Source organism: Notolepis coatsorum, assembly GCF_963971535.1.
Source record: "Notolepis coatsorum genome assembly, chromosome: 10".
NCBI lineage: Eukaryota > Metazoa > Chordata > Actinopteri > Aulopiformes > Paralepididae > Notolepis > Notolepis coatsorum.
Genome location: NC_140174.1, coordinates 116,363,708 through 116,388,533, shown reverse-complemented (window position 1 = coordinate 116,388,533; position 24,826 = coordinate 116,363,708). Strand labels below are relative to the sequence as shown.

At 44.1% G+C, this 24,826-nt stretch overlaps 1 protein-coding gene across 1 annotated transcript in view; it reads left to right on the top strand.

Annotated features, from left to right (window-relative positions):
* The window catches only part of atxn2 (ataxin 2), a 250,745-nt gene that overhangs the window by 94,591 nt on the left and 131,328 nt on the right, over window positions 1–24,826 (top strand). Inside the window, exon 5 of the mRNA XM_084323938.1 lies at window positions 17,474–17,624. Coding sequence (XP_084180064.1) covers window positions 17,474–17,624 — 151 coding nt within the window. The remainder of the gene's footprint in view (window positions 1–17,473; window positions 17,625–24,826) is intronic.

The window sequence follows — 24,826 nt, the reverse complement described above, 5'->3', positions numbered from 1 at the left end:
CAGATTTACCCTAGGCTCTGCAGATATACCCTACTCCCTCAGCTATCCCCGTTAATGACTGCGACGCAAGCCGGGCTTCGAATATGCATCGAATGAGTGTTATAAGACATTGATATCAGGAGCTGTCTGTAGCTACTGCTAGCCGGAAATATAACGTTAAGACAACGCCTCAGTGAACTATTTAGTTGAATGGGACATTTCGTTTTGAACAGTGAGCTAAGCTAACGTGAGCTAACAGAGGTAACATACACTAGTACTAGATAACTAGACTATTGCTGGAGCATTTGTTGATATCAGGAGCTATCAGTAGCTAGCCGGCTAGATACCGTTCAGTTAGACAATGCCTCATCATGTATTAAACTAAAAGTGAATAGTTGACTGGGTCATTTTGTAGCGGTAGCTAACGTTAGCTCATGGAGGTCCCGTCCCACTAGACTAGACTAGACCCGTGTTTACATGCGTGCGGGAGGAGCTGGAGGAGGAGCAGAAGACGCGCAGCACTGTGTGCAGCTCCCGGTGTCTGAGACAGAACTCAGCGAGTGATATCTGTTTTGACGATCGGCGAAAATAAAACGGTAACGATAGCTAGGTAGCTAACGTTAGCTCAGGTCGAATGCACTATCTAGACTCAGCAGAGGAGCCGCCTCCTCTGTGTTTACAAACTCTACACGGGTGCGGGCGGGGCTAGGGAGGAGGAGCAGTTTGCAGGTCCTGTGCGTCTGAGACAAGCGAGTGAGATATCCACTTGATCAGTTTCCGCGATCGGCGAATATGACTCATTATCGGAATTCCCCGATCGCATATTTATACTCAATATCGGCCGATAACGATCGGTGGCCGATCGATCGGGGCATACAATCTCAAGTTCTACTATACTATTCTTAAAGTGACCTTTCCTTCTGTAAAGTGTCCATAAGTGTGAGCGTGTGCAGCATGAGTGTGTGTGCTCATGTTAAAGTGGCTGCTAGTGTGTGAGCGTGTACAGTGTGTGTGTTGTGTGTGTGCTCATGTGTGCTTGTGCATGGAGAGTTCAGTGTTCAAGGCTCTGATGGCCTGGGGGAAGAAGCTGAGCCGAAGTCTCTCTGTCCTCGTTACTGGTGTTTGCAGGCGTTTGCCTGACCGCAGCAGCATGAACAGGCTGTTGTTGGCTGTTATACTAAATATTTTCTTCAACACTCAAACTGTAATTATATAAAAAAAACAGAATAAGAAAAAAAAATTATTTTTATTTATTTTTGACAATCCAGCCTGCCGACTTGTCGGCATCAACGCCAGACGCGGTCACATATAGGTGAAAATAGCTCTGATTATCCCAAGACTGGTCAAATAGATTCCTTACCTCAGATCAGATGTTAGATTATTCCAATTCCTGATCGCCATTCCAAATATCGATCGCGTTTATTGATCCAACGCTGTGTACTGGAAACACATATTCTCCGCTGTTCTGATGGTGGGCGATGACTGCAGTAGGCTCGGATTACATGCCTGACAAGTAAAATGTGGAAGCAGGACTTTTTTTTCTCCATGCGTTTCATTCAATCCAATCCAATGGGGTGCAGTACCATCCGGAGAGACGATAGGGGGCAGTATTTTCCCTGTTCGAGCTCAGACAGATCCCCACTGGTAACGTGAGGCTAGATTGATGAAAAATGAATGGAAATCGATAATAAAAAAAACAACGATTAAAAACGAGATCTCTCGTCGGCTGGCACTCAACGGTTGGCATGAACTAACGAGAAATCTTGTCGTTGGCACTGACAGTGTTAACACATTCCCTGCCACGCTTGTATCCATCAATGTATGATCACTGCCACCAGTCTAAGCCTATGGAGATGTTCACCTTCTTTGCAGGGCTATAACTTTTTTTTTTAGATTTATCTTTTTTATTGGAAGAATTAGTACATATTTATACATTTCAGTTATCAAAATTATACAACTTCCATTTCCTTGCCCATTCCTATCCCCTAATCCCACCCATCCCCCCCAGTGAGGGGGCGACGACAAACATACATGTAAAAAAAAAAAAGAGATAAAATAAAAAGTTTGGATAGAGTCATGTGGGATTTGAAATGAGATAGGAAGGGCTGCCATGTTTTGTGGAAGATATCCGTGTGGCCTTGTGTAGTAAATCTGATTTTCTCTATGTATAAGAGACATGACATCCCTCATCCAGTGTAAGTGTGAAGGGGGAGTGGCTGCCTTCCAGTTGAATAGGATGAGGCGTCTGGCAATGAGTGAGGCAAAGGCCATGGCATTGGATTGCCCAATAGATATTGCAGCGTTTTCCGGTGTCAAGCCAAATAGTGCAATAAGAGGGCATGGGTCAATATTCATAAAAAATATGTCTGAATAAGATTTTAAAATGGAAGTCCAGAAAGGGGCCAGTACTGGACAATGCCAAAACATATGAATAAGTGAGCCAGGGGCTTGGTGACACCGGTCGCATGTGGGATCCATGCCAGGATTTATCTTCGCCAGTCTAGTCTTTGACCAATATAGACGGTGGAGGAGCTTGAACTGTATCAGTGAATGGCGGGCACATATTGAAGAAGAGTGTATTCGGGCAAGAGCGTTTTCCCATTCTTTGTCTGTAAATTGATGATTTAGATCGGACTCCCAGTTTTGTCTTATAGCCAATACTGAGGAGGGTAGGGATAGGGATATGATGTTATATAGTTTAGATATTGAGCCTTTGATTACAACCTTCACCTCCAAGATGCGATCGATCAAAGTTTTTGGGGGTGTATGGGGGAACTGGTCAAATTTGCTCTTAACAAAATCACGTATCTGTAGATATCTGAAAAAATTTGTTTTTGGTAAGTTAAACTTTCGGGACAGTTGTGTGAAAGACATAAATGAACTGTCTTGGTACAAATCATAAATGTTCAGAATGCCCTTCTTAAAGCCCAACCTCTAGGTTAAACCCTACTGATCAATTATGGGTAGTTTACATCATTGGTATATAATTTCATTATTTATTTTTTTCCATTTGACACTGGAAATGCCACTCTGAAAGAGTTAAAAAGGTCCACGCACGAATAACATGCACGCGCGAATCAAAAAAGCTTATCAAACGCCGACGTCACAACAGGTCAACAGGACAACAGGTGCATATTAATGAGCCGAATCTAAAAGCTTATCAGACGCTAGCACCTAGCACGGCCGTGACGTCACTCCAGGAAACGTATGCCTTATGTCCGTCCGGGTCATAGTACTAGATCAATGGTGGCTCACTCGGTGCATCACAGTTAGCCTATATCTCCGCCGTCCCTGCTACACGCAGTCGGGACCACTACACTCACTGACGTTAGCCTATAGCCCGCCGTCCCTGCGGGTGGTTCTCTCCTCTTTGTGTGCCCCCGTCCCCGCGGAGGAGCTTGTGGACTCGACAACAGCGGCGGCCGCAGGGCGCCGGAGCCCGCAGCGCTAGTTAGCTCATAGCTATCGTGTAACACTAGCCTTTACGGGCTCGACCACCCTACGGCTGCCGCCCATGCGAGTCCATGGGCCCCCCGGCAGGGCATCCGTGGGGACGGGGTGTACAGAGAGGAGAGAACCATTTTGGGTCGGCCGTTCATGCCGGCCAGCGAGCCGGATGTCGGGATATGTTGTTAGCACAATAGCTACCAAGCTAAGCTATGTTATCTACTAACGTTATAAACACAATATGTGTACAACGACACAATGATTTACATTATTACAAATATGGTAACGTGGTTGTGGCTTTTACAAATAGTGGTTAGCTTTAGAGATGGATGGATGGCTATAATCACGGAGCAATAGTGAGGTGAAACAGATACATTTCCATTCGGCTAGTAGTAGCAAGCATATATGTATGGTAGCAAGGCTCTCTGCCTGCCACTAGCTGTGTGACTCTCAGCGCCCCCTGGTGAGCCCCCTGTTGTCCTGCACCTGTTGTGACGATTACACACGCACGTTATGAACAATTGATTAAAATATGCACGTGCGTGGTGATTGTGTTCGGCAGACAAAATGTTTGATAAAAACGCTAAAACTGGGTCAATTTCAATACTTTTTTTCCCTTCATGAAAGCCACTGTTGGCCTAGTCCACATTGTTTATTGAACAAAAATACAACGTGGAGGTTGACCTTTAAACCAGTTGCTGAAGGTTTCATCCACCATAGAGGGAGGGAAAATGACGTTTTTGTGGACGGGTGACGACTGTGACATGGCGTGGAGACCAAAGTGTTTTCTGAACTGGGACCAGATCCGGAGGGAGTGTTGTACTAAGAGGTTGTTGGTATACTGGGCGGTTGTGACTGGGAGCGAAGAGCAGACTAAGGATTGCAAAGATGTTCTAGAACAAGATGCCCTTTCCATGTCCACCCATTCCGGTACCCACTGACAGAGTCCGTAGTGGGAGTGACTCCAGTAGAGAATGCTGTGAATATTTGCAGCCCAATAGTAGGCCAAGAAATTGGGTAGTGCGAAGCCTCCCTGCGATTTAGGCTTCTGGAGGGCCATTTTATTTATTCGGACTGGGCGTTTGTTCCAAATAAAATCTGATATTGCCTTGTCGAGGGCTTTGAAAAATGACTTTGGAATAAAGGTTGGAATATTTTGAAATAAGTACAGAAATTTCGGTAATGTGTTCATTTTCACAGTGTTCACTCTGCCAACAAGTGATAAAGGAAGTGATGACCATCTGATAAAATCCTGCTTGTTGCGCTCCAGTAGAGGGGTGAAGTTGGACGCTATGAGATTAGAATGTTTATGTGTTATCGTTATGCCAAGGTAACGGAAGCTGCTTGGGGAAAGCTTGAAGGGGAACCTAGAGGGGGGGATATTTCTAGCTAAGGAGTTTATGGGGAAAAGTTCACTCTTGTTTAAGTTTAATTTATAGCCAGAAAAAACACCAAACTCGTGTAGTATGTGAAGGACACGTGGAAGTGTGGCCGCTGGATCCGCGATATACAACAGGACATCGTCCGCATATAGCGAGATTCTTTGTTCCTGTCCATTTCTAATGATGCCTTGGACATGGCGGTCCTTGCGAAAGGAAATAGCTAGTGGCTCGATCGCTAGTGCAAATAGTAGCGGGGAGAGAGGGCAACCCTGTCTTGTACCGCGTTGTAGGGGGAAATATTCCGAAGTCACATCATTTGTTCGAACTGATGCCACTGGAGAGGAGTATAAAAGTTTGACCCAGGACACAAATTTCTCGCCGAAACCGAATTTCTGCAGAGTATAGAATAAATAGTCCCATTCAACCCGGTCAAAGGCCTTCTCTGCGTCTAGCGCAACAACGACCTCTGCAACGGGAGACTTGGTGGATGAGTAAATTATATTCATAAGGCGCCGCAGGTTGAAAAAAGCCATTCTATCCTTCACAAAGCCAGACTGGTCTGGATGGATAATACTTGGTATAACGGAAATAGCTAGTGGCTCGATCGCTAGTGCAAATAGTAGCGGGGAGAGAGGGCAACCCTGTCTTGTACCGCGTTGTAGGGGGAAATATTCCGAAGTCACATCATTTGTTCGAACTGATGCCACTGGAGAGGAGTATAAAAGTTTGACCCAGGACACAAATTTCTCGCCGAAACCGAATTTCTGCAGAGTATAGAATAAATAGTCCCATTCAACCCGGTCAAAGGCCTTCTCTGCGTCTAGCGCAACAACGACCTCTGCAACGGGAGACTCAGTGGATGAGTAAATTATATTCATAAGGCGCCGCAGGTTGAAAAAAGCCATGCTATCCTTCACAAAGCCAGACTGGTCTGGATGGATAATACTTGGTATAACGGATTCCAGTCGTCGAGCGAGTACCTTTGCCAAGATCTTTGCTTCATTGTTAAGGAGAGAAATAGGACGATATGAGCTTTTTTTATATAACTTTTTAAATTGTATTGCTAAACTGACATTACTATGGCCCATTCAACATCAATTATCTATCGTTCAGGATGTACGAACATTATAATTTTTCATTCACAGATTCATACGAAAATACTGTCTAGAATATAAATGTTTTTATCGTTTTCTGCAGTAATTCCTAGAACGTGAGGTATAGGCATAAACGCATATATAGATTATCAACTGCCGTTTGTTGCCGATACACGTTATATTAAAAATGTCAACTGTACATGATCCTAGGGGTGGACGGTATAAACGGTATACGGTATAAACGGTATGAATTTGCTCTACAGTATGGATTTTGACTATACCGTGTAACCGGTAGGGCAGCTCTAAAATAGCAATGACGTCATGTAACCACAGCGCGACTATTTCACTCGCATTTGCCCCTAAAAATAGATAGAATTAGTCATAGATAATAGATATGTGCGAACTGGAAAAAGTTATTTAGGAGGCTTCGCGCAGTGGGCGTGCCAGCCCCTACCGCACGCATGTAAACACGGGTCTAGTAGTTTATTTAACAGATTGCAGAATGGGTACAATACAGTACGGCTCAATACATACAATTGTTAAGGGGATGCAGACCTGAGAAAGACGTTTGTCTTGTTTCCATCAGGGTCCCCCATTTTCAATTCATATAGTAACGTATAGACACGGGAAGACGGCGGCGTCTCCCTGAGCTAACGTTAGCTTAGCTACCGTTACAAAATGACCCAGTCAACTATTCACTTTTAGTTTAATACATGATGAGGCATTGTCTAACCGAACGGTATCTAGTCGGCCAGCTACCGATAGCTCCTGACATCAACAAACGCTCCACAAAGTCTAGTAGAGAGACGTGTATGCTACCTGTTAGCTCACGTTAGCGCAAGTTAGTTCACCGTTCAAAACGAAATGTCCCATTGAACTAAATAATTCACTGAGGCGTTGTATTAACGTTATATATCCGGCTAGCAGTAGCTACAGATAGCTCCTGATATCAATGTCTTATAACACTGATTCGATGCGTATTCGAGCTGAGGGCTTGCTGAGCACAGTTAAGTAACGTTATGCCAATAGGGTCCAGGTGCAGCGCCGGAGAATCCTGGCCGTAGCTCTGCTCGAGGCTACTCGAGTATAGGTCCAGGTGCAGCTCCAGAGAATCCTGGCCGTAGCTGGAGGCTACTAGAGTACACACAGACAGTGGAGCTTGTTGTGTGGTGGCGATGTCTCGCAGATAATACAAGTACAAGTCTAATTATATAATATATATATTTTATAAAAAAAAATAAAAAATTATATAAAATAAATTTTTTTTAATCAAAAACGATGATACCGTGATATATACCGTTACCGTCTATGCTTCAAATAATACCGTGATATAAATTTTAGACTATACCGTCCACCCCTACATGATCCTAAACGTTATAACTGATCATGCACGGATGAACGGGGGGGGGGGGGTCGTTTATAATTCCGTGATAGTCAGTAAATGCTTTATGTAGTATGGGTGATATATTGATCAGAGCAGTTTGCATGAATAATAATAAACCCTCACGCTGAAAATGACGTCAGCGTCCTCTTACCGTTCGCGGATGAGACTGGAGGAAAAAGATCCCACTTATTTGACGTGATCTCCTAGATCCTTTTCCGGTTTGTATAATCATAATAAACGCCCAGATCATATCGATTATTGCGTTATGGCAGCGATCGTGACACACTGTGTGTCTAGAGTCCCGCAACAATATGTGAGTGGCGGACGCATTTGCCAGATGCACAGAGATCTCCAGAGATCCATTTCCGGTTGCAACTCGCCGATCATCCACCAGGCGGCAGTATTGAAGTGTTGCAGAGTTGTGCAGGCTCCCACTGTATCAGACCAGGCTCCGTGAGGGAATAATGAATACCATGGCGAAAAAATGAAATATGATCTCAATAACGTTGTACGCCGTGGAATGGCATGACCTTGAAACACGTTGTATGACGTTTATGGCGCAGGATGTGTTAAGACATACGGCCCAGAGGTAAGCAGCTCTGTGTATGAAGGGGTGTTTAAGACATACGGCCCAGAGATAAGCAGCCCTGTGTATGAAGGGGTGTTTAAGACATACGGCCCAGAGGTAAGCAGCTCTGGCTCTGTGTATGAAGGGGTGTTTAAGACATACGGCCCAGAGGTAAGCAGCTCTGTGTATGAAGGAGTGTTTAAGACGTACGGCCCGGAGGTAAGCAGCTCTGGCTCTGTGTATGAAGGGGTGTTACGACCCCTGTGTGTCTAAGGGTAAAGGACTGTAACATAACAGTTGGTTGACAGAAAAGATGGACCACGTTTGTAAACAACAATGATATTTATTGAGATGCAAAGGAAGCACATGTAGCTCAAGGGTGAGCCCATGCCAAAACAACAAACAAACACCACTATACTCCAAATAAACCAATCTAATTTATGGTAAAATAAATTACATTACCTAAACTACCCTTACCTAACCAAAACAGGAGAAAACAATATCCAAAGGAAATGGCAGCTCACCCCATCTGTGCTTCCTGAGAAAAGTGAGAAAAACACATTAATGATACATACAACAAAGGCAGAATATATACAAAAACAAACTATAGCTAACAATGCTCTCTCTGTGGCCATACACACACAAGGCAATTTCCACTAAGCACAAAGGCCAATAAACGTAATGCAAATGTCAAAGTCAATGTCACAAAGTAACAATAGGCCTAGCCTCATGCCAGAGAGAGAGAGAGAGACTGAAGTGAGAAGCCATGTTTTAACAGGTGTGTGGTGATCCATGATTGGGTGGTGTTGATTGAGTGTTGGAATCTGGAACAAAAATGGAGAACACACACACATGGAGACACACACTGGGGAATATATACATTGGGATGTAACAAGGGGTGTTTAAGACATACGGCCCAGAGGTAAGCAGCTCTGTGTATGAAGGCGTGTTTAAGACGTACGGCCCAGAGGTAAGCAGCCCTGTGTCTGGGAGGCAGTATGAATTGAAAATGGGGGACCCTGATGTAAACGAGACAAAAGTCTTTCTCTGGTCTGCATCCCCTTAACAATTGTGTGTATTGAGCCGTACTGTATTGTACCCATTCTGCAATCTGTTAATAAAATGTTCAATCAATCAATCAAGCACTGCAGCTTCTCAAGGCCTTTACTCTATATCTACTGCATGTGCCTGAATATACCTGCATGCAGGGCCCGAAACTAGAGCCCGCCACCCGCCATTGGCGACCAGATTTTAGGTTTGGCGAGTGCCACTGAGAGGTCTGTCCGCCATTTGGCGGGTCACAAAATAGTCATGTAAAATAATTAAAACTGCAGTGTGTTTTGGTCTTACGACAAGCCTAATTTGTGGCTTGTTTACCGATGTCACATCCACTACTCTTCTGTCCTGACTGCCCGTGGCGCCTGCTTGCACTGTAGGGAGCTAAGCTAATTAGCGTTAGCTGCTAATCCTGGAAACGCTCAAAGCACCGTCAGCGAGTCCACAAAACCAGTTCCATTAGTGAGGAAAGGTTATATTAACGAGGCTTGACAACAGGGGTTCAAAGATAACTTCACATTTATTGGCTATTGGTTTATTTATATCGCTTCATGCATCCACCAGGCTCTGTGTGTTCTGTTGACAATTCTTAGTGTGTGACATCATCAACTACGCGACTCAGACGGAGATGCATCCAGCTGCAGCGCCGGAGAATCCTTGCATGCTGCTGAATGTAGAGTATAGAGTATAGGGTCCAGCTGCAGCGCCGGAGAATCCTTACTGGAGCTGGAGGCTACTCGAGTATACACACAGACAGTGGAGCTGTTTGCAGATAGCGAGCATTTTGACTTGTTGCGTGGTGGCGATGTCTCGCAGATAATACAACTACAAGTATGATTATATAATATATATATTTTATTAAAAAAAAATTATATAAAATAAAAATTTAAAAATGTAATCAAAAAATGTGGCAGGTAAGAAATATGCTTGGCGGGTAGATTCTTCCCATCTACCCGCCACTGGCCGGTGAGTCAAAAAGTTAATTTCGTGCCCTGCCTGCATGTAACCCCTCTATATACGCCTGCATACAACCCATAGCTCTGTATGATAGCATGTACAATAATGCTGTACATACCATATATATACATATACATATGTATATATATGGTGAGAATAAATAAATATATATGTATCCACACCTGTATTTACCTGCACATCGGTACCCAACGGTACTTTACGCTCTGTCGGTAGGGCTGGGCGATTAATCGATTAATTCGAATTCATGATTTAGGACTATTTTTACAAATTGTATCGATTTAAAAAAAATATATATATATATATTTTCAAGTGTCACCTTTTATTTGACAAGAAGTAATGTTTGGTAAAAGTTAGATTTTCACTATTAATCCCAATAGGTAAATTCATTCTTGTTTGATCAAGATGCACCTTTTATTTGTTTTAAGTGAAGTTTGGTGAAAAAGCAAGTTATTGCACTATTAATCCCAATAGGGACATTCATCTTTGTTTGATCAAGAGTAACCTTTTATATATATTAGGGCTGTCCCCGACTAAGGATTTGTATAGTCGACTTGTAGTCGCCAAAATTTGCAGATAGTCTACTATTAGTCGACGATAATAATAAAAAAAGAAAAAAATAGTATAATATTTCTTTTTTTTATCATTCCATTTGGGCTGTGGGGGGTGCTTAATGTCTGAAGGAGTCGACTGAAGGCTTCTTGTCCTCTGCGAAAGCATGCAATTGATCCACTGATGGATACATCTTGATATTTGTCTAGTGCAGGGGTTCTCAAACTTTTTTATACCACAACCCCATTTTATTTAGGATTTTTTTTTGGCGACCCCACACTTAACACATTCATCGCCATTTGGATCCATCTAAAATCACTGTAGACGGCCAGCATTTCTAAACAGACTTGCATAGTCCGTGGGGCTGTTTGTAGAGCTAAATCTTTTTTTTATCCACTTTTTCTCCCATTTTCTATATTTCCTCCCATCCCAATTTCGTATCATCCAATTCAACCCTCCCCTGTCACGAACGCTGTTTCTTGCCTCCCACAAGCCGGCTGCAATGTGGACTAAGTCATACATAGCACAAGTCCCCTCCGGTACTTGAGGTAACAGCAGTTGCATCTTTTCACCTGCGCAGCTCGATCTCTCAGTGGCGAGGAGTAACGCGTGGGAGGCTCACGCTGCCCCCGACACTTCTGATTCTACTGCGCAGGCGCACCAACCGACCTGTAGGAGTCGCTGTCCACAACGCCCGATCCACGTAGCCGCACTGTAGAGCTAAATCTATACTTTATAGTATTGCTATCTGTCCATTCTCATTGTCAATTGAGACCATAAACCGTCCCTTCAAAATGGCTTAAAGAAATAATTTTTTCATCAATACGTTCTCATTTTATAGCGTCTTGAATATAAGCGTTATAAGGGATTTCGGCTGGGATATTTCCTGGAAGGCGAGATACAGGGCTAATAGCTACTTACGTTAAATCCAATGGCATTTCGGATATACAGAAGCTACAGTTAAAACTCAAACTGCATATGATTGGTATGATGGTCCACCATGAATGCATGAAAGGGGGGGGAGGGGGATGTCAGAGCCACCAGGGAGTGCTGTACTTACCTGGCTGAATGCCAGCCTTAACACTCTGCCCAGCAGGGGGCGCACATTTAGTGCTTGAATGCCCACCATCCACTGCAATGTTAGCATTAATATCGCCTAATCTATGTTTTAAATTATGGCTGTGTCTAATCTGCCCGTCGCATTATCAATGACTCATTTCCAGTCAACATTGTTGAAGCGGATTGTTTTTTTATCTGTTCATTTCCGTTTTATAGCATTTTGAAAAGCCCTCGTTTTCACGGAAAAATAAAAGATTCCATGATAATCGCCCTGTACTGTAATATTCTAGAACGTTGTCATTTTTTGGCCTATTTATTAATCGTTTTCAAATAAACGCTAGATTATCGATAGTATATGTGTACGTGTGCACGCTGGTGCCGTGTGCTGAAAATCGATTCTCTCAGTTCCTGATCGATCTTACAGTCAAACAGCCATATCACATTATAGGGGAAAAGCTTATATCTCCGTGAAAACGGGTCTGATTATCCTAAGACTGGTAAAATAGATTCCTTACCTGAGATCAGATGGTATCCAAAAATCAATCCTTTTATTGATCCCACGCGTATACTGTAAAACACATAGTAAACGTTGTGCTGAGGGTCCAGAATGAATCTGATCGGCTCCGGTTACATGCGTGAGAAGTAAAATGTGGATTCCGGAGTTTTTTTTTCTCATCCATTTTCATCGAGTCCAATCCAAAATGGTGCATTACCATCTGGGAGACGATAGGGGGCGCTTTTTTCACATCTGAGTGCCTGGCGGGGCAGGATTACCAACGGTAGACTCGGTTGATGAAATATGAATTCAGATCCCTAATAAAAGAAATAATCCGAGAATTCTCGTGATGGGCATTCAACCCGTGGGTTTATAAGAGGGCTGATTTTGCGATATTTCATGATTTTCTAGTTGCTGTACAATACGAAAAAATTTTTTGTTTCTACATGCCTTCGTTCGTTCACAATTCCACGCTAAAAAAGGTAAACATTGGCCAAAATAGACGCTCATTTCCTGGAAACTGAGTTATGCTGTCTTTTCTGCAGCAAGCGCAAATCATGATATTTGCTCGTCTGAGACACATTATTCCAAGTTACACACACCACCTAGTGTTGTTTATCATTCATGAAATGCAATACAGATATTATATAGGGATATTTTTATTGATTACGTTGTATGCCTATTTCTTTTTCCACACTTACTGCATATATAGGTCAACATAGCGACAATATATAGGCATACAACGTAAATCAAAATATCTCTATAAAAAGCAGCCATTTACCAAAATATCCCTATATCCTTTACTGCATTTCATAAATCATAAACACTAGGTGGTTGTCGTTATTTGCTAATTTCTATATAGTATATATTGCATATATATATGCAATATATACAATATAATATATACAATATAGAAATTAGCAAAAACAACATAAATTAGCAAAAACGACATACAATATAGAATCATTCATATATTGTAGCATATATGTTAGCTGTTTGAATTACATTTAGCAAGTTCATCATGGGCTCAACCTATACTCAGCTGTTTGCTCTGCACATTTACCTGTGTGCCATGGTGTAGTCGTCCATACATGACAGGTAGTATGACAAGTATTCTGAAATTTTTGCATTGCATTATAATGTATTCTGTATATTCTAATCTAAGACACACAAATTATAAAAAAAAGCATTGCATTATAATTAGTGCTGTCAAACGATTAAAATATTTAACTCGATTAATCGCATGATTGTCCATAGTTAACTCGCGATTAATCGCAAATTAATCGCATTTTTATTTTTTTTATTTTTTTTACCTTAAACAGATCTTTTTCAAGTTCCAAGTTTTAATACTCTTATCAACATGCGAGTCAACAACAAATGTTTGCTTTATGCAGCCATTTAACACAAAAGGATGACCCTCATGTATTGCAAATTTGCATCAAATTCAAAACAGAGTGATGCACAAAATAACTTAAAAGAAAATAATAATTTAAAACAATGAATAAAGTGTGCATGAAATAATAGGGGAAAGAAAACGTTAGGAACTTGTTACATTCACACACACAAGGGCTGATTAATCACACACCCCCCTCTCTCCCTCACACACACACTCTCCCAGATCTCTTTCTCTTTTGCCCCTTCCTCATCTCTCTCACCCCCCTCTCTCTCTATATCTCACACACACACACACACACACACACACACACACACACACACACACACACACACACACACACACACACACACACACACACACACACACACACACACACTTCAGAAACAAACATAGTATCAATGAGAGCATCAATAATACACCTGAGTGAAGTCTAGTAAAACATTTTTTTTTTTTTTTTTTTAGTTAATCTTGAGTTAAAAAAATTAGTGGCATTAATAGAATCTGGAGTTAACGCGATATTAACGCGATATATTTGACAGCCTTAATTATAATGTATTCTGTATATAATAAACACTTGAAACTTGATGAAGTGGAAAAGATGTATTTACTTCAGATAAAGCACCATTGAGTTTGTGCATCAGCACACACATGTAAAGTGCATTCATTTTGATCTAGCACAATGGCGGATTACCATTGAATGTGTGCATTTAGAACATTCTCATCAACATGTAAAGTGCATTCGTTTTGACCTAGCACAATGGCGGGTCACCATTGAATGTGTGCATTTAGAACATACACAGTAAATGTATTCATATATTCAAGTGCATTAGTTTTGACCTGGCAAAATGGCCGATAACCATTGAGTTTGTGCATCAGAAAACATATTTACAAAAGTGTGTTAGTTAGTAAAGTGAGGCATATGTACTCTGAAAATGATAAGCAGCTAACACCAGGACAATGATGAACGGCATTGACAAGCGAGACCACCATTGCTACTCTGAAAGTGGACCAAGAATAGTGTTCCAAATATATCCATGTTCCAACACCTTTGTTCTGTACAAACAGTAATACCTAGATTGTGAAATACTTACACTATTTACATATTTACAAGACACTATACACTATACTACTATACACTCAGCTATCATAACAACTACGGCTGACCCCTATAAGTCGATTAGTCGACTAATCGGTCGAAAGGGGCCATAGTCGACTAACCAACCTCTTAGTCGAATAGTAAAAAAATATATATATAATTTTTTTCCATTCTTTCCAAACGAAAAGAGGCCTAGAAGCGTGGCTAACGCTAATGGCACGCATACCAGAGGCTAACTGCCTACGAAAACAGGCACAGAGGCAATGAAAGAGGATTTCACCCATCTAATGAACACACTAGACTAGACAAATATCAAGATGTATCCATCAGTGGACCAATTGCATGCTTTTGCAGAGGACAAGAAGCCTTCAGTCGACTCCTTCAGACATTAACACTTTGATCGCCATGGGTTAAATTCATAATTTACCATCCCTAGCCAGCTCTATTTGTCTATGGAGAAGTTCCCCTTCTTTGCAGGGCTATAACTTTTTAAATTCTATTGCTAAATTGCCATTATTATGGCCCATTCAATGTCCTATATCCATTGTTCAGGGTGTAGCAACGTTAAACTTTTTCATTCACATATTCATACTAAAATATGGTCTAAAGTATAAGTATGTTTTTATCTTTTTCTGCAGCTTTCTCCAGAACTTTATTTATATCTCCAAATGCATTATATTGATGATGAAATACAGTTTGATAGCAATCGGCGCGAGATGAAAAATTCCAACTGGACGTGGTTCTAGAAGTTACTACGTATCATCTGATATTGACCGGATGGGCGAGGGGGCGTTTATAATTCCGTGGGCAACGTTATACCATTCGTCTAGTGTGGGTCATATGGTCATCAGAGCAGTTTATATCGAACACGGTAATACTACACGCTAAAACTCACCCCAGTCTCCTCGGGCCGTTGGGCGATCAGCGTGGAGTAGACAGTTTTCCATTATGGGATGTCGAAATACCCGATATATTTCCAGGTTGTATAATAGTATATACGTCCAAATCATGTTGTTTTTTCGAGTTATTTCCACCGATCGATGTTCACTGTGTGAAGACTGAGTCTCTCTAACATTAGCGAGTGCCCGGACCACATATGGAGTGAGTCCTGCCGGGTTAAAGGTTGACATCCGGTTTCGATCTGCCGATCGGTCACCAGATGGCGCTCTTGAACCGCGAGAGGATTGAGAGGAGATCAGAACTGTGTGTCAAGGCTGCAGAGGGGAAATATGATTCCGATCACAGATTTTTGAAATATTGATATCAAAGACGAGTTACGGCGTCCGCGGCAACTTGAGCATGGCGGGGAATGACGAGTTCCGGCGTTTTCGGCAGTTAAAGTGTTAACAATTAAATGAATAAATATTATCAACAAAAGCAATGGGATTGTTTCTGTATACACATTTATAAAACTAGGCATATTTAGCCAAAATATGTTGCCAGAACATGAAATGAAAAACAAATAACATCCGGTCTGAAACGAGGAGTACTCTATTCTTGAGACAGCGCCACTACCAGGATCTTGCCGGTAATGCACTTTTCCGAATCCCAAGAGTAGGGTATATCTGCAGTGCTGCTCCGTGACATTGAGTAGGTTATTAACCTATTCCCCGCCAAAATCGCTGTTCAGCGTTATTGCCTGCCATGCGTTGTCTGCCAATATCGCGTGTTTCAAGTTCATATTTCATATTTTCGTCATGGAATTCATATTTCACCCACGGAGCCTTGTCATATGCTGCGGGAGGCATCACAACTCTGCAACGCTTCAATACTGCCACCTGCTGGCTGATCGGCGAGTTGCAACCGGAAGTCGATCTCTTGGGTTCCCGGTGCGTCTCACTATTCCGTCCGGGCACTCGTTTATCGTCCCTGGACTCAAGACACACACCGTGTATATCGATCCGTTGCCATAACTCAATAATCCACATGATTTGGGCGTATATTAGTATTATACAAACCGGAACTGGATCGCATCGATCCACATCACATAACTGGGATCTGTTTGCTCCACTCATCGCCCAACGCTACGAGGAAGCTGACGTAAGTTTCAGCGTTTTTCTTTATCATTTTCGATACAAACTGCTCTGATCTATATATCACCCATACTACATAAATCATTTAACGTCGGTCACGGAATTAGAAACGACCCCCCCTCCTCCGTTAACCCGCGGATGATCAGTCATAACGTTTAGGACCATGTACAGTTGAAATTTTTAATATAATGTTGATCGGTATCAAACGGCATTTGATAATCTAATATATGCATTTATGTCTATATCTCACGTTCTAGGAAATACTGCAGAAAACGATAAAAACATATTTATACTCTAGACGGTATTTTCGTATGAATGTGTGAATGAAAAAGTAAAACGTTCCTATACCCTGAACGATAGATAATCGATGTTGAATGGGCCATAGTAATGTCAATTTAGCAATACAATTTAAAAAGTTATAGCCCTGCAAAGAAGGTGAACATCTCCATAGACTTATAGTACTGGCAGAGAATGGTTTAGGATGATCAAAGTGGTGGCAGAGAATGGGTTAAAATGCAATAAAAGCAAAAACAAGCTTTTAAGCATGGCGCCGAATCACGTATATATATGTGGTTGGCCATGAATGTGTTAAGTGAAGATTGGTGAAAGTTAGGTTTGCACTTCAATCCCAATAGGGAAATTCATCTTGGTTTGAAATTTTTTTTGTGTAAAATAAAAACAAAGCTTATTTGAATGATGTCCTGGGCCTTTCTAGTTTTTAAGAGAAGAAAATCAATTTAAATCGGATGTGGTGATTAAATTTTTAGGCCATATCGCCCAGCCCAGGCTGTCTGTACTTTACTCTCTGTCTGTACTTTACTCTGTAACCGTTGGTAGTGTGATAGTAAAGGGTTAACCTTCTATAGTGTGGCAGTGAAATGGTTAATAAACGGGCTAAAACTCATGTTTACACCAGTATGGTCCCATAATGCCTGCCCACCTCCTGCCTCCCGCAGTGTGACCTGGTGCTGGATGCGGCTCACAGGAAGTGCCCAGAGCCCAGCTCGGGCCCCCGGAAGGAGGACATTGTGGAGAGCATCATCTTCAAGGCCTCCGACGTGGTGGTGGTGACCTTCAAGGACGTGGACCTCAACTTCGCCAGGAAAGGTACAAACGCCTAGCTAGGGAGGCCAACAGTAGGGAGGCCAACAGTAGGGAGGCCAACAGTAGGGAGGCCAACAGTAGGGAGGCCAAGTAGGGAGTCAAACAAGGGAGGTAAACAGTAGGGAGGCAAATTAGGGAGGCAAACAGTAGGGAGGTAAACAGTAGGGAGGTAAAGTAGGGAGGTAAACTATGGTGGAAAAGTAGGGAGGCAAACACCTGCAGGACGGGAGGTGAACTAGAGAGACACCTGCAGGAGGGGAGGTGAACTAGAGAGACACCTGCAGGAGGGGAGGTGAACTAGAGAGACACCTGCAGGACGGGAGGCGAACTAGAGAGACACCTGCAGGAGGGGAGGTGAACTAGAGAGACACCTGCAGGAGGGGAGGTGAACTAGAGAGACACCTGCAGGAGGGGAGGTGAACTAGAGAGACACCTGCAGGAGGGGAGGCGAACTAGAGAGACACCTGCAGGAGGGGAGGTGAACTAGAGAGACACCTGCAGGAGGGGAGGTGAACTAGAGAGACACCTGCAGGAGGGGAGGTGAACTAGAGAGACACCTGCAGGAGGGGAGGTGAACTAGAGAGACACCTGCAGGAGGGGAGGTGAACTAGAGAGACACCTGCAGGAGGGGAGGTGAACTAGAGAGACACCTGCAGGAGGGGAGGTGAACTAGAGAGACACCTGCAGGACGGGAGGTGAACTAGAGAGACACCTGCAGGAGGGGAGGTGAACTAGAGAGACACCTGCAGGACGGGAGGTGAACTAGAGAGACACCTGCAGGAGGGGAGGTGAACTAGAGAGACACCTGCAGGAGGGGAGGTGAACTAGAGAGACACCTGCAGGACGGGAGGTGAACTAGAGAGACACCTGCAGGACGGGAGGTGAACTAGAGAGACACCTGCAGGACGGGAGGTGAACTAGTGACACCTGCAGGAGGCGAGGTGAACTAGAGACACCTGCAGGACGGGAGGTGAACTAGTGACACCTGCAGGAGGCGAGGTGAACTAGAGAGACACCTGCAGGAGGGGAGGTGAACTAGAGACACCTGCAGGACGGGAGGTGAACTAGAGAGACACCTGGAGGAGGGGAGGTGAACTAGAGAGACACCTGCAGGAGGGGAGGTGAACTAGAGAGACACCTGCAGGACAGGAGGTGAACTAGAGAGACACCTGCAGGACGGGAGGTGAACTAGAGAGACACCTGCAGGAGGGGAGGTGAACTAGAGAGACACCTGCAGGAGGGGAGGTGAACTAGAGAGACACCTGCAGGAGGGGAGGTGAACTAGAGAGACACCTGCAGGACGGGAGGTGAACTAGAGACACCTGCAGGAGGGGAGGTGAACTAGAGACACCTGCAGGAGGGGATGTGAACTAGAGAGACACCTGCAGGAGGGGAGGTGAACTAGAGAGACACCTGCAGGAGGGGAGGTGAACTAGAGAGACACCTGCAGGAGGGGAGGTGAACTAGAGAGACACCTGCAGGAGGCGAGGTGAACTAGAGAGACGCCTGCAGGAGGGGAGGTGAACTAGAGAGACACCTGCAGGACGGGAGGTGAACTAGAGAGACACCTGCAGGAGGGGAGGTGAACTAGAGAGACACCTGCAGGACGGGATGTGAACTACAGAGACACCTGCAGGAGGGGAGGTGAACTAGAGAGACACCTGCAGGACGGGATGTGAACTAGAGAGACACCTGCAGGAGGGGAGGTGAACTAGAGAGACACCTGCAGGACGGGAGGTGAACTAGAGAGACACCTGCAGGAGGGGAGGTGAACTAGAGAGACACCTGCAGGAGGGGAGGTGAACTAGAGAGACACCTGCAGGAGGGGAGGTGAACTAGAGACACCTGCAGGAGGGGAGGTGAACTAGAGACACCTGCAGGAGGGGAGGTGAACTAGAGACACCTGCAGGAGGGGAGGTGAACTAGAGAGACACCTGCAGGAGGGGAGGTGAACTAGAGAGACACCTGCAGGACGGGAGGTGAACTAGAGAGACACCTGCAGGAGGGGAGGTGAACTAGAGAGACACCTGCAGGAGGCGAGGTGAACTAGAGAGACACCTGCAGGAGGGGAGGTGAACTAGAGAGACACCTGCAGGACGGGAGGTGAACTAGAGAGACACCTGCAGGAGGGGAGGTGAACTAGAGAGACACCTGCAGGAGGGGAGGTGAACTAGAGAGACACCTGCAGGAGGGGAGGTGAACTAGAGAGACACCTGCAGGAGGGGAGGTGAACTAGAGACACCTGCAGGAGGGGAGGTGAACTAGAGAGACACCTGCAGGAGGGGAGGTGAACTAGAGAGACACCTGCAGGAGGGGAGGTGAACTAGAGAGACACCTGCAGGAGGGGAGGTGAACTAGACTGGGTTCCCAAACTTTTCAGGCCGGGGCCCAGAAAATAAGGCGTCAGAGAGCCGCGGCCCAATGCACATCGTCGGGCTTTTATTTTAATTTTTTTTTGCCAGGCGACCGATTTTTTAAGCCAAATATCACTTCAATCCTATTAAGTTAGTTCAAGTTAGTTATTCATTTATATGTGCTATTTATGAGAGGGCTAACTTGTTGCAAAATAATAATGATAATAATAATAGCCTCATTAAAATACTATTGTTGCTTCGGTTGTTTTCAGCGTTTTATGTGCATAATCTGTTATTTAGTTTGAAATGTTCGTTGAAATAAGTAGATTTTTCGTTTTTGTTTATTTATTAAGTTAATATAAAACCATATAGTCACATTTTAGAATACAATAGAATAGAATTTTAGAATACAACTAGAAACACTGTCCTGGCCTGCTTCTAAGTTCAGTGGCCTGACAAAAAAAATTAAAAAAAAAAAAAAAAAAAAAAAAAATAAATAATTTTTTTTTTTTTTTTTTTTTAATCATCTCGCGGCCCACCCGTGGCTGCTCGCGGCCCACCTTTGGGTCGCGACCCCGACTTTGGGAACCACTGAACTAGAGAGACACCTGCAGGAGGGGATGTGAACTAGAGAGACACCTGCAGGACGGGAGGTGAACTAGAGACACCTGCAGGAGGGGAGGTGAACTAGAGAGACACCTGCAGGACAGGAGGTGAACTAGAGAGACACCTGCAGGACAGGAGGTGAACTAGAGACACCTGCAGGAGGGGAGGTGAACTAGAGAGACACCTGCAGGAGGGGAGGTGAACTAGAGAGACACCTGCAGGAGGGGAGGTGAACTAGAGAGACACCTGCAGGAGGGGAGGTGAACTAGAGAGACACCTGCAGGAGGGGATGTGAACTAGAGAGACACCTGCAGGAGGGGAGGTGAACTAGAGAGACACCTGCAGGAGGGGAGGTGAACTAGAGAGACACCTGCAGGAGGGGAGGTGAACTAGAGAGACACCTGCAGGAGGGGAGGTGAACTAGAGAGACACCTGCAGGAGGGGAGGTGAACTAGAGAGACACCTGCAGGAGGGGAGGTGAACTAGAGAGACACCTGCAGGAGGGGAGGTGAACTAGAGAGACACCTGCAGGAGGGGAGGTGAACTAGAGAGACACCTGCAGGAGGGGAGGTGAACTAGAGAGACACCTGCAGGAGGGGAGGTGAACTAGAGAGACACCTGCAGGAGGGGAGGTGAACTAGAGAGACACCTGCAGGAGGGGAGGTGAACTAGAGACACCTGCAGGAGGGGAGGCGAACTAGAGAGACACCTGCAGGAGGGGAGGTGAACTAGAGAGACACCTGCAGGAGGGGAGGTGAACTAGAGACACCTGCAGGACGGGAGGTGAACTAGAGACACCTGCAGGACGGGAGGTGAACTAGAGACACCTGCAGGAGGGGATGTGAACTAGAGACACCTGCAGGACAGGAGGTGAACTAGAGAGACACCTGCAGGAGGGGAGGTGAACTAGAGAGACACCTGCAGGACGGGAGGTGAACTAGAGAGACACCTGCAGGAGGGGAGGTGAACTAGAGAGACACCTGCAGGACAGGAGGTGAACTAGAGTGACACCTGCAGGATGGGAAGGAATAACGTTTATGAACGCACCTCGCTCACAGTCGTGAGGTAGAGGGATTCTATTAGGGCTGACCTTCGAATTCTTTTTTTGGAATTCGAAGCTTCGAGATAAAAAAATATATATATATTATAAATCAATTTTTTTTTTTTTTTTATGTTGTGGGACTTGTACAGCACTTTTGCCCCTTTTCCACTGCATGGTACCTACTCGACTCTACTCTGCATTTTTGGTTTGCCATTACCAAAGTACCTGGTACCAGGTACTTTTTGGGTACTTTTTTAGTCCCTGCTCTGTCGAGGTTCCAAGCGGGTAGAACTGGTACCAGAAAAGTCACGTGAAACACTGCAGACCACTGGTTGGTCAGAAGAGAGACGCGTCACACGTTGGAGCGTCCTGGAAAAAAACCAGAAAGCTGCCATCTTTATTTAGCCTCGCGTAGGATTTCATTATGTTTGCTAGCAGGAACAAGTGCAATAAACAAAAAAGGATACAGTCACTGTGTATTCTGCCTCATTTATTGATGAAACAAAACCGACATCAACACAATTTGCCACAGAGCGGAGAGTTTAGTCTCACAAAAAGATTGCTGATTTGTTAAGCTTGTTGTGCTTAGGTGCTAATGTGCTAACGTTAGCGTTTTAGCATGGTTATCGTACATAGCGTGATCATTATAACTCGCTATTGATTGTTTGTACTAGTAACGTTAATGCTAGTAGAATAGACACAACGTGAGGTAATCACCATCCATTTTAAACCTGTTATTATTACCTAATGCTAACGTTAGCAGATATACGTGAGAGGTAACGAAAGCTTGTTGTTAGCCTAATGCTAATGTTAACGTTAGCAGATACATGAGAGCCTAGGTAACGTTAAAGCTTGTAGAATAGACACAATGAGAGGTAGCGTTAGCAGAATAGACACGAGAGTCTGGTTAATGTTGTTATTGATTGATTGATTGAAAACTGTTTTACTCTGGCTTGCGCCAAGCCCTCACGGACATAGCTATGCTGGAGCTCTCATGCTGTACACCAGCAGCCCGCCTCCCCACACGGAGACAAACTGAGTACTTAGTACCTGCAGTGGAAAAGGAACGAAGTACCAGTTACCTAAAGCGAGTAGAGTAGAGTCGAGTAGTTACCATGCAGTGGAAAAGGGGCTTTAGTTCAACTTTCAGTGCTGTAAAGTTTAAACCTTTTAAAATCTTAGACAAACGAAACACTTTGCTTTCATGAAATATTGTAAGCCGTCATTTGGGGCTTTATAAAAGCAGCACAATGAACACAAATCTGTCAGTGCCGAGTCCGACCTCATCTTAAATAACAAACAGCATTGCTTGTTGTAATTAACAGAGGCAGAGTTGATTTTGCAAAAAAATTATATATATATATATATATACTTTTTTGTTTTTTTTATATATTCGAATTTTATTTTCATATTCGAATCCCATGCCCATCGAACGAAGCTTCGAAGTATTTAAGACAGCCCTAGATTCTATATACACTTTTAGCCCTGAAAGCTTGGAATTAAGGAATGACTGAATTTGAACAAAGTGGTGCTACACATGTCTACATCTAAACTGGCACCTTGTATGATGGATCTGGCCTGGTGGTAAAGTGCAGTCGCGGACTGGGACCATAATTCCTACCGGGAATTTGACTCAGCCAGGCCAGGCCAGGCCCATACCCATCAGTTCAACATAATGACGCGTTCCTTACATCTCTGCTGCTTCAATATCCGCATCCAAATCATCCATCAGTCTTATAGCTGTTCTATTTCACGGTCAGGTTCCAACAAACTGTCTTATTTAACTCCCAGCAGTACATCCAATAAAGTGATCAAGTGATCAACATCCGGAGTTTCCACGTCAATTTCAATGTCCATCTGATTCAAAACTCGTGTAGTAGCGGCACGGTGGTGTAGTGGTTAAAGCGGCACGGTGGTGTAGTGGTTAACACTGTCGCCTCACAGCAAGAAGGTCCAGGGTTCGATTCCCGCTTGGGGACCAGGTTTCCATGATGCCAGGTACTCAGGTGGGGTATCTCCCAGGCCTTTCTGTGTGGAGTTTGCATGTTCTCCCCGTGCTCGCAACGGTTTCCCCCCCGATAAGATAAACCCAATGGAAAAACATGCACAACAGATCGCTAACGCTGTGGCGTCCTTGACAAAGACTGACAGGAGCACTTGGATTGGTCCCCAGGGCGCGGCTCACGTTGACGCCCTATCTGCTCCCGGCTGCCCATGGGGGGAAGGACAACGGGATGGGAAAAGTGCAGAGACATTTCATCGGCGAATCACTGCATGTGTGTGTGTGTTCCTGTGGGTCGGCCATCTCGCGTGTGTGTGTTAAAGGAAAACTCCAACATTTTGGGAAATTAGCTTATTTAACATCTTCCCTGGAGTTAGACAAGAAGATACATACCTTTTTTGTCTATCTGCATGCATTAGCCTACTTGCCTCGTATGAATGTGTATGCATGTGAATGAATGTTGGTGGTGGTCGGAGGGGCCGTAGGCTATGATTATTCGCCACGCTTCCGTGAGTCTGCCTCAGGGCAGCTCTGGCTGCAATTGTAGCTTACCACCACCGGTATGACTGTGTATGAACGAATAATGGACTCTGTGAAACGCTCTGGGTGTCATGAAGAGCGCTATATAAATCCAAGCCATTATTATTATTATTATTAGGGAACGCCCGCACCATTAGCGTAGCTTAGCTTCATCACTGGAAGTGGGTCAGACCTTTACCCTGAAGTTCCCTACAGTCATGAAATACACTCCAAATACAACTCCAAAACGTTCCTGTAAACATGTTGTGACCTGTGTATTTACCACATGGAGAAATAAAAAGTAATTGAATTAGACATTTACGTTTTCTAAGCAAATATACTCGGAACTAAGAAAGTAGCACTGCGTTGCGTGAAATCACTGCGCCCAGAGAGGAGTGGTTAGGCAAAAAATTGTTCAGAGTATATTTGCTTAGAAAACGTAAATGTCGAATTCAATTATTTTTTATTTCTCCACGTGGTAAATACACAGCTCACAACATGTTTACAGGAACGTTTTGGAGTTGTATTTGGAGTGTATTTTGTGACTGTAGGGAACTTCAGGGTAAAAGTCTGACCCACTTCCAGTGATTAAGCTAAGCTATGCTAACGGTGCTGGCGTTCCCTAAGCCTAATGCATGCAGATAGACAAAAAAAGTATGCATCTTCTTGTCTAACTCCAGGG